Raw genomic sequence first — 10,107 nt, forward strand, 5'->3', positions numbered from 1 at the left:
CAAGCGCAAAAAAATAAAGAAGGAAAACCGCCATGCTAAGCAGCCGGAGAAACGATCTCTCCATAGCAACGTATGCAAACGAAAATGAAAGAAACCAAAAGTGCGTGTACGCTTAATCCACATGATCTCTTGACCAGTATGCATGGAACGGAAAAAAAATGTTGATGTTATAACCATGTGGCCACCCCCATGCAAAACTCACTCATTCACGTAGCCACCCCCATGCAAAACTCACTCGTTCACGTAACCACCTCTCCTCCCAATCCCATGCACATGCACATAGTCACATCACTCTGAAATTCACGCCCAATCAAAGCATGCACCCACCAGCGACAAAACGAAAGCAAATAGATCACATGCCGTCACATGGAACGTTAGTTTGACAAAACAAACCGCAGAAGAAAACGCTACAGCCACACATCGTGTACCAGCACTTGGGCATCCAGTTCATGGAAAAAACTTTTTTTTATAAGTTTTTTAGGAGATTTCAAAAGGAAAATATACACCTTTACATTTTTTTAGTGGACCTTTACCTTTTATGATTTGTGAAAAGACATGAAGATCTGGTACCAGGTTCTGAACATGAACGGCGACAAATAGAAGTTCACACAAAATAGAAAAACTGACACACGAATGCACCAGCGAAGTGCGGCCACAACTCAAATAACTAAAATAGAAAAAAATGTACATAAAAATTTATATACTACATAGATGATTCACCGAGATCCACCAAACTCAAACTTAGCATGCGATATAAAATAGTACTTCCCTTGTGTAATACTCCCTCCGTCTGGAAATACTTGTCCTAAAAATGGATAAAATAAATGTATATATAACTAAAATAAGTCTAGATACATCCATTTCAAGGACAAGTATTTCCGGTCAGAGGGGGTATGTATCTGTATCGATTACGTAATGCAATAAAACTTTCCCTTTTTAAAGCACCTTAGCATCCACAATGCCTTTATGTTCATAAAAAAATTATTCAAAATTTATGTTACTTAATAGACATGCAAAAAATTAAATGAATAAGTAGTAACCAACCAATTAGCAACATGGCGCATACATGATTTTAAGATAGTATTGCGTGCACACATCTATTAGACCACTTAAGACAGATTATTACTAACTAAATTAATTTTCACTCTAAGTGAAGAATAATAAATAAAAGAGAATTTTTTCAAATATATACTATAGTATACACTATTAACCATAACAAGGCGCGGCGTGCCGCCACGGCGCGGGTATATGCTACTCCCTCCATTCCTAAATATTTGTTTTTCTAGAGATTTCAACAAGTGACTACATACGGAGCAAAATGAGTGAATCTATATTCTAAAATATGTCTATATACATCCAAATGTGGTAGTCCATTTGAATCTCTAAAAAAACAAATATTTAGAAACGGAGGGAATAGTATATATAATGCGTGGTTGGCCAGCCTGTATGCCCTCGATCAAGTGAGCCTGCAGTTTCGTAGCTAAATACTCCATCATATATCCATCCTATCCTGTCCTAGGCCCGGCATCCAGAGCGATATCAACGAAGATGGAGGTGGTGTCGCGGGTGGCCGGCGGGCTGGCACGCGCCCTCCTCTTTGCCGTCTTCGGGGCAGCCGGGACGGTGGTCGGCGCCGCGTACGGCCTCCTGTCAGCCGGCTACGTCGACGAGGAGGACGGCTTCGCGCAGGGGACGCTGCTGGGGGCGGTCGCCGGCGCGCTCGTGTCCCTCGACCTTGTCCACTCCCTCCTCACCATATGGGGTCACCGCTGCCATGACGACCACTGGTCCCCCTTGGACACTCCCGCCGGGCGAATCAAGCGCACCGTCGGCGCCGTTGTCGAACAGACGACTCTCGCCGACCCGCACTACTGTGGAAGACGAGGTGATCGCGCCGTCGTCGACTCGACCTCGAGCAACCGGCAAGATCGGCAAGCTTCGGCTTCTTTCCGCCGGCGGCCGTCCCTGCCCCAGGTGGCGGCTGCTGCCCCATCTGCCTCCAAGAGTTCGAGGCCGGCCGCGAGCGCGAGGGGCGGCGGCTGCCGGCGTGCTCCCACGCCTTCCATCTCGAGTGCATCCGTAGCTGGCTCCTGCGCAAGCCCGACTGCCCCATGTGCCGTCACGCCGTCCACTAGCTCTGTCCAGAGCGCGCGACACGAATGTTGACCTTGCGGGAAACAGGTCAATTTGTGATTTTCAGATGTTTTTGCCGATTACAGTTCGTGGTCATCGGGTGTGCTTTACATGGGAGCTGCCACGTGTATATTGGGCTGTCATTGCCGCGAACCAGTGAAAAGTCAACACAATATACAGTACAGTACATATAGTAAACCAAAGTGTAATACAGTTTTTTTCCTGTAGCAAACAAACGAGAGCTTTGAATAGTAACTTTCGTGTTCCTGACTGTCAGCTACAACAAGATCTGCCCGACTTTAGTGATGGAGGAATGATGACAGCGACTGACAGCGACGCACCTTATAATATACCTCAATTTTCCTAGATTAGAAGGTATTCACGCATTTTGAGTTTTTACTCTGACAATCAATTAGACAAATACCCGCAAAAAAATAGCAATTAGACAAATATATATGAGTAACGTACCATCGAATGTAAACTGTTGAAAACATATTTTGAATGACAAATTGATGGTACAATATTTCCCACAAAATCCACATATTTGTGTCATTTTCACTCATATTTTGCATGTCAAATTGATGGCTATATGATCCGCGAAGAAGAAGAGTACATGCGCTCGTCCAGTTCACGATGTAAACTTCATTTCAATATCACAGACGAGCACGCGCAAGGAAAGTCTAGCACTCTGATTACGAAGAAGAGAGTACACAAGGAAAGTCTTGCAGTTTTGAATGAGTTGAGTTGAGCTGAGCCCATGTGGTTCGAGAGCCTGAAAGCGGCGTGGTGATGCCTGATGTGTCTCTCGTGCAGTATCTATCCGTGCCTTGATTTTGACACGGCATCCTCCTTGTGCTGACCTGCTCTGATTACAATCATTCATTCATCAGCAGCTTGATTAGTTCTTCCGGTGTGTCTCTGCATGCTCTGCCTTGCCTGTATCGGTTGGCATGGCGGCGTGTCGTTTCATGTCACCGTACGTACGTACGTCCGTTGCTAATTCAGTTTAGCATAATCCAGCTGCAGTGGAGTGCGGGCACGTCCTTGATGCTTGAATGCATGGACGCCGACGGGCAACCGCATTTTCATTGCTCAATCGCCGATGGATACATGCCGCTAGGCGCTAGCTCCTGCATCCTACGTACTGCTGCGTCAGTTAGCTGCTTCTTACCGACTCTTCAATCGCCATATATATAGTACGAGTACGTGGCAGGGCGTTGGCCTGGCCTGCCGTCGACCAAGTGAATTTGCCAAGATGGTGAATTTGGTGGCCGGCGGGCGTCTTCGGGGTGGCCGGCACGGTGGTGGGCGCCGCGTACGGCCTCCTGTCAGCCGGCTTCGTCGACGAGGACGACGGGTTCATGAAGGGGACGCTGCTGGGGGCGGTCGCCCGAGCGCTCGTGTACCTCGACCTCGTCCGCTCCCTCCTGACCATATGGTGCCACCGCCGCCAGGACGACCACCGCTCCACCGGGTGACTCAAGCGCACCGTCGGCGCCGTCTCAGGGCTGGCGGCTCTCGCCGACCCGCACTACTCCGGTCGCGGTGACCGCCTCCTCGTCGCTCTCGACCGGCCGGTGATCACGGAGACGAAGCACACCGTCGTGGTGGTAACCAAGGACACCGCCGGGCAAACCACCTGCCCCATCTGCCTCCAGGAGTACCGCCAGCGCGCGGGCAGGCTCCGCGCATGCTCCCACGTTTTGTCGTTTTCCACGTGGGCTGCATCCGCCGCTGGCTCCTGCGCAGGCCGCACCGCCCCATGTGCCGGCCGCCATGCCGTCAGCTAGCACGCCCCGCGGGAATTGGAAACGGACGCGTTTTAATTTCCTTCTGCACAGAGCAGGAGTCTGCAGGTGTCATTTTGTACTCCCTCTGTCTCAAAATATAAGAACGTTTTTAACACTACACTAGTGTCGAAAACGTTCCAGTTCGCGATGAGGGGTGAATCACTCCTGCAAAGTTACCGTTTGTGGTTACCTGGTGAAAACTCAACCACGTACGTCAAGTGCTGCATCCCAAGTAGTAGCAACCAAAGTAGTTTTTCACGTACGTCAAGGCAGGCAGAAGTTTTTCTCAGGCGTGAAGCCCAGGGTAGCAACCAAAGTAGCCCTAAAGGCTAGGTAGTTTTACCCTGGCCACTATATCTTCTGAACCTTTTTTTTTTTTGAAAGCTGTCTTCTGAACTTTATACAACGCCATTAAGGAGAAGAGGGGTCTGCACTCTGCACTGCTGAGGCGTGGGTTGGAGCTCAACCTCTCGTCGTTGCGCCGCTGCGGCAGCTCTTGATATGTGGACTGAACTCGTTGACATCGTGGAGCAACTCGCCTCGTTCCGCCGGTCCTGATTCACCTGTGTGGTCCTGTACAGAATCTGATTCCTTTGCCGGGCTGTGTAGTGATGCGTTTTCTCCGTTCTCTCAGTACATTCGGAAGTGCTCTGTAACGGCATTCCAAGATTCGTGTGTGTTCTTTTGCCGCCGCTGCATAATGAACTGAAACCACAACGAGTAAATCGGAACGGAGGGAGTACATCAAAAGGAAAACGCAACAGCAGCAAGGATCTTCATCCCGGCTACTTAAGGCAAGCCGCATATAACAAGCGAGAGAGTAGCAAATAGCAAAAGGACATCCACATAATGATGATCCTACCAACATAGTTTTAACCACTACAGTTACTATATGGAGACTAAACCACCAAAATATGAGGAGCTGAAAACCGAAGAACGCCGTGGACGAACAGCAGCAGCCAAGAACAAGATCAAAAGCGCCACCCTGTTACACCTATGTCTACAGCCACCAAGCCCGCGCATCTGTGCTTGAGCTGCTATTACGGAGCATCTGAAAGCTGCGGAACGAAATGCGCTTTCTGGGCAAGGTGTGGCCAGGCATGCGTTGGACATGGACGTGGACGATCGACCTCCCCGAAGAAAACCTGGAGCCCGCTGCGCAAGGATACCGAAGCAAGATGCGTCGCGAGCGTCGTGCTACGATGCTTGGGTAGGAAACGCGGAGAGCCCTTTACTGAACCTTCTTTTTCCTTTTAGAACCTACGCAACTGTCCGGTTCCGTTTCAGTGGTGTTCATGTGGTTCTTCTTCTAAAAGATAAAAGGTGCAACGCAACTCCCTTTTCATTCTATTTTTGCATTGCACTTTTGATCAGTTTCTCCGTCCGGGTTTATCAGGCCCCCTCATGTCTTGGATTAGACAACAAAAGCGAGCCACATATGATGCCGACACAGGTCGGGTTTGGGACAAGTATATATACAGTAATGACTTGCTGGTAAACCACAAATATGCGTTGATTGATGACACCAGAGACACTCGATCGGCTTGGTTGCGTGCGTGCGTGCGCCAGAGCCAAACTGATAACAAGTGTACAACACAATACTCACTCATACCGTTACACAGGTTCAGACATTAATTGATTACTTACTACTTAGCGGCTCGGGAGCCTGTCTGATCGACTCCGCACTTCTACTATGTACTCTACAGTCGTCCTCCTCTGCAGGCATGTTCTATGGTAGGTAGCTAAGGCAGGCAGGCAGGAGGAGGAGTAGCTTGTTATTCTTCTTCTTCCAGGAGATGAGACGAGATGAGGACCGTCTCTGAATGATCCATGGCCAAAGACACAAGAATCAGCTGTCTAAATAGTACGTACGTACTAGGTATATATAGCTAGGTGTGTGGCGGGAGGTTATCTCTCCACGGCAGCCGGCGGTGGCGGCTGCCGCACGAACTGCCCGCGCACCCGTGGGCGCTGCTCCGCCAGCCGCTTCCTGCTCTGGTAACGCACCTGCAAAAGGAATGATCCATTTCATCAGCTATCATGAATAAGCCCCAACAGAAGAATGAAACGAAGAACAGAGAACAAACGAAATCGGCTTTCAGAAAGAAAAAAAAAACAGTACCTTCTTCCCGAAGTTCCTCTCTTTTCTCTTCTCTCTGAATTTGTTCACGGCAGCCACCCGGCGCTCCCGTTTCATGTGCATCATGTTGCTTCTTTTGTCGATGCCACCGGTCTCACCATGTACAGCAGCAGCAGCAGCAGCAGTAGCTGCGGTGCTCCCACCGTTATTGGTATTGTTATTACTGCCAGAGTTGCTACCATAGTTGGCAGCATGACCTTCAACAGGACCCGAGGGATTGATCACGTTGGACTGAGCGCCTCCTGCCGATCCACCATTCGCATCATGGGCCGCTGCACAGGGGTGTTTGCTCTGTGCTTCACCACCATTGTCTTTCGCTGCTGCGGCTGCTGCTGCTGCAGCATTCTTCTTGCTCACGTCATCAACCTTGTCTTTCCCTGTTGCTGTCGCCGGCGTCCATGGCTGCACACGATGGAACGCCGACGTGTGCGTGTTGCCGTTGATGGGTGAAACCTTGTTATTGCCACCGGGCTTGGTCATCACGCTCTTGGTGGTGGAGCCCATGTCGTTGTTGTTGCTGCTGCCATTTGAGCCTTGCTTCATCTGAGCGGCGTCCGTTTTCGCGGCCTTGGAGCTGTTGCCGTTGGGCGAACAGCTCCCGACGAACCCTGCCCCGCCTTGATTGGAGAACGAGCACGTATTGTACCTTGCAAAGAATGAAAACGGTTAGTATGCAACATATGGATGATTTAAGGATTCACAAAGGACACTGATATTATGCTTTGCACCTCGTGAATGCCGAGAGGTCTGATCGTCTCACGACGTTCCTCTGTTCCTCCTGGATCGCATCCGCACCCTCCGTGGTCGATCTCGACCTCTTTAGGCTCAGCTCAAGATATGGCATGGCGTTCTCACGGTCGGCGTCTTTCCCTTCCGGCACTTGTGAGGAGCAGTTAGGAGCATCTATTGCTCTAGCTGCCTGTTGGGCGTCCATGTTTTTGGCCATCGAACCGATTAGGTCAGCAGCTCGAACAATTGGCTCATCCGAATTTTCCATAACTGTATCGTTGGAGTTGTTCTGTGGCAGATACTCACACCGTCCATTATCTGTTGGTTTGACCGAACTCTCGTTCGGGGAGGATTGATCATCTGTGTTCAAATTACCAGGGGCACCTATCTCCAGCTCCTTCCCTTTGAACTCATCACCTGGAAAACATATTGGAATTTATTTAGTCAGTACAAAATGGCACAAGTAGCAGGCTTTTGGTTCAGTTGCACAGTGAGCCGGTTGAGCACTTGAGCATACCATACCATTAGTTTCTTTTGGTTTCTGGCATTTTTTGTTATCTGTACCTCTTAATCTATTGCTGCATATCTCTGACTTGAGGTGGCTCACATGCGCGCAAGTGCTATCAGGAGGATCAACTGACTGATCCGGAGACATGTCCTGTGGACTGTCGATCTCAACGGCACGCTTTGTCCATGAGCTCTGCGCGTTAAAATAAATTGATGAGAAAACTTGTTCAGATGCAGATACTTCTCACATATCTAAGTATTCTACTTACAGCAGTTGATTCAAGTTTCAAAGTCCAAACAACTAGCATATGTTTCAAATCTTACTATCCAGCAGTTTCCTCGTACAGTTTAAGCAAAGACTTCTACTACACTAGAGTAAAATACAGACCTGTCTAAGTTCGGTAGTTTACAAAAAGAATGAGTCATGTAGTAGTCACAGATAATTTGTTTGCTATATGGACAAATTGACCTCTAGTGCACTAGCAGAAGCAGTTAGTTGCATTCAGTTTTATCTAGCTTCCTTATCCTAAAAATTGTTGTGTTCAGTCTTGTCTGGAAATATTACAGATAGTAGTAAAAAAAAACATAAAAATCTCATACCTGAGTGCCACTACCATTATCGCTGCCATCCCTTGCATTGAGCCCCATGCTGGCATCGTCGTTGCGGTTATTGCTGTTATTATTGGAATCGTCAGCGCTCTTTGATTTGGTACACTTCTGCGTCTGAATGGCACTTCCACTACCACTGCCACTGGACTGAGTTCCATGAAAACAACTTTGTTTTAGTACCCAGTACCATACCAGTAAAAGATGCACTAGTAAGCTGGAAGGACACAAGTGAAACTAGGAACTGAAGCAGCAGCAGCAGCAGCAGTAGTATTTCTGAATGATGATACACCATGAGAGATAGTAACTTACGCTGTGAGAGCGTCTCCACACATGCGCCCAAAGGTTCTTAAGCTCGTTCTTACGTATCGGCTTGGCCAAGAAGTCAGCAGCACCATTTGACAGGCAACTGAGGACCGTGCCCATCGAATTGTGCGACGACATCACTGGAAACCAAGAAGATATAAATCTATGCACGTGGACGAAATGGACCTGATACTGAAACATTATAGCGGCGAGGGGGTGCTTACTGATGACGGGGATGTCCTTGCAGACCTCGTGGTTCATGATCCTGCCGAGCAGGTCGATCCCGGAGAGACCGCCGTGCATGAAGACCTCTGTCAGAACAAGGTCGATGTTGCTCTGCATGTCCTGGAGATACGCCCACGCCTGGTGGCCGTTTTCAGCAGGGATAACTGAACATGACAGACAACCAACGCCCAGATTTAGTACCTCCATGACGACCGAGCCAGTGCAAATTAACACCGGTAGTAGCTGAGACAGAGTATGAGTAAGGACCTTGGTACATGCAGTGGCGGAGCAGGGCGGTGACGACCTGCCGGGTGGAGTCGTCGGTCTCCACGAGCAGGACCCGGATGGTCTTCCTGTGGAGGAACTCCTCCCAGCAGCGCGGCTGGGCGGCATGGTCCCCTTGAGGCGACGGCGGCTGCTGCTGCTGCTGGTGGTGATGACGGTCCATGGCGCTAGGAGGAGGCGGCCTGACTCCAAGAGGAAACATGTTGGGGTCGTTTGGTGGTTGACGGCGAGGGAGGAGGCGCGCATAATAGCACAACCAGCAGTACGCTGCCGTGAGTAATAATCGAACCTCGGTCGCATCCGGCGTGCGTGCGTGCGTTCGTCGACGGCGGGCCACCGAATCAAATCAAGAAAACAAAACGCAAAAAACACAGAGAAGAGCAAGTGGTTGAGACGGAGCGGAATGAATCGTCTCCTCGAATGGAGCTGCCGGCGGCTAAAAGGGGGGCAGTAGCAGACAAGGCGGCGAGCCGGTTAATCTCCAGCAATTTCCGGGCACATATTATTAGCTAGAGAGAGGGCCTGGAGTGAAGGAAGGAGCATGCCCTGGATCCACACGCAGATTGAAACGGATGATTCGATCCCCAATCGGGCAGGAACAGAGCAGACGAGTGACAGACAGGCGGGAGCTCACCTCGCGTTTGTCGCGCTGCGCTGCCTGTCAGGTTGAGGAGGAGGAGGACGACGAAGACGCGGGAGGGGGCGCGGCCATGGACGGCGGCGGCGACTGCAGTCGAGTCGAGCAGAGGAGTAGTCCGCGTGTGTGTGTGTGTGTGCGGGAAGCGAAGGGGGGCGGAGGAGTAGATATTGGGGGAGGGGGCGGGTGACGTGGACGAAATGGAGGCGGGGAGCGCCGGTGGTGGGGCCCCGGGGCGGCCAGAAAGAGATCCCCGTAAATCAAAAGCCGCGCGCTCCACACCCCGCCGCACCCGCGCTGGATCCGCATATCTTTTCTGCCCTCCGGAGGCGCCCAGCCCGGGCCAGCGGATCACCGGGGGATGTGGATTTTGTGGGCCCCGCCTGGCGGCCGGTGGCGGAAGCAAACGGAGGAGCTGCTTGGCGCCGGGACAAACCGGGTGCCGACGCGTGGACGGACGGCTGCCCTCGCTCGCCTCTCAATCAACTCCTTGGCAACGGTGGTGGAGTCGAAGGAGTCGAGGGGAGCCCTGGAACGCTGGAGCCGTCAACTCAATCCATCCTCTTCGACCAGCCCTAGTGTGAAGAAGCGCTTGCCATGGATTTTGCTCGTGTGACCAAATACCGCTCCAAGGTTCCGCCCCCTTTCAAATCCTCCCTCGGTTTTCTTTTTTGCTCTGCATACAGGATTTGTCTGAAGCCAACTTCATAGAGAAAGAAGTACACGGCTGATGATGTGCGTAAGGCTGC

At 50.6% G+C, this 10,107-nt stretch overlaps 1 protein-coding gene and 2 pseudogenes across 4 annotated transcripts; 2 read left to right on the forward strand and 1 right to left on the reverse strand.

Moving 5' to 3' along the window:
* Window positions 1-1,467: 1,467 nt before the first annotated feature.
* On the forward strand, window positions 1,468-2,312 carry LOC123040460 (NEP1-interacting protein 2-like; annotated as a pseudogene).
* A 1,089-nt stretch (window positions 2,313-3,401) lies between these two features.
* On the forward strand, window positions 3,402-4,081 carry LOC123038967 (NEP1-interacting protein-like 1; annotated as a pseudogene).
* Window positions 4,082-5,397: 1,316 nt separating this feature from the next.
* LOC123043495 (two-component response regulator-like PRR37) lies at window positions 5,398-9,509 on the reverse strand. 4 transcript variants are annotated; one of them, XM_044465959.1, is made up of 10 exons: window positions 9,356-9,509; window positions 9,011-9,267; window positions 8,704-8,903; window positions 8,436-8,600; window positions 8,218-8,351; window positions 7,900-8,055; window positions 7,315-7,492; window positions 6,792-7,209; window positions 6,046-6,709; window positions 5,398-5,930 (listed from the first exon to the last, which is right to left on the reverse strand). In XM_044465959.1, exons 2-10 carry the CDS (start codon window positions 9,019-9,021, stop codon window positions 5,832-5,834), a joined length of 2,025 nt encoding a protein of 674 aa, XP_044321894.1. In that variant the 5' UTR covers window positions 9,022-9,267; window positions 9,356-9,509; the 3' UTR covers window positions 5,398-5,831. The 4 variants fall into 4 exon arrangements, with proteins under 4 accessions (XP_044321894.1, XP_044321896.1, XP_044321895.1 ...); XM_044465961.1 differs by having other exon boundaries at window positions 9,011-9,157; window positions 9,356-9,503; XM_044465960.1 differs by having other exon boundaries at window positions 9,011-9,496.
* Window positions 9,510-10,107: the final 598 nt, after the last annotated feature.

This window comes from Triticum aestivum, chromosome 2B, assembly GCF_018294505.1.
Source record: "Triticum aestivum cultivar Chinese Spring chromosome 2B, IWGSC CS RefSeq v2.1, whole genome shotgun sequence".
NCBI classification, from domain to species: Eukaryota; Viridiplantae; Streptophyta; class Magnoliopsida; order Poales; family Poaceae; genus Triticum; species Triticum aestivum.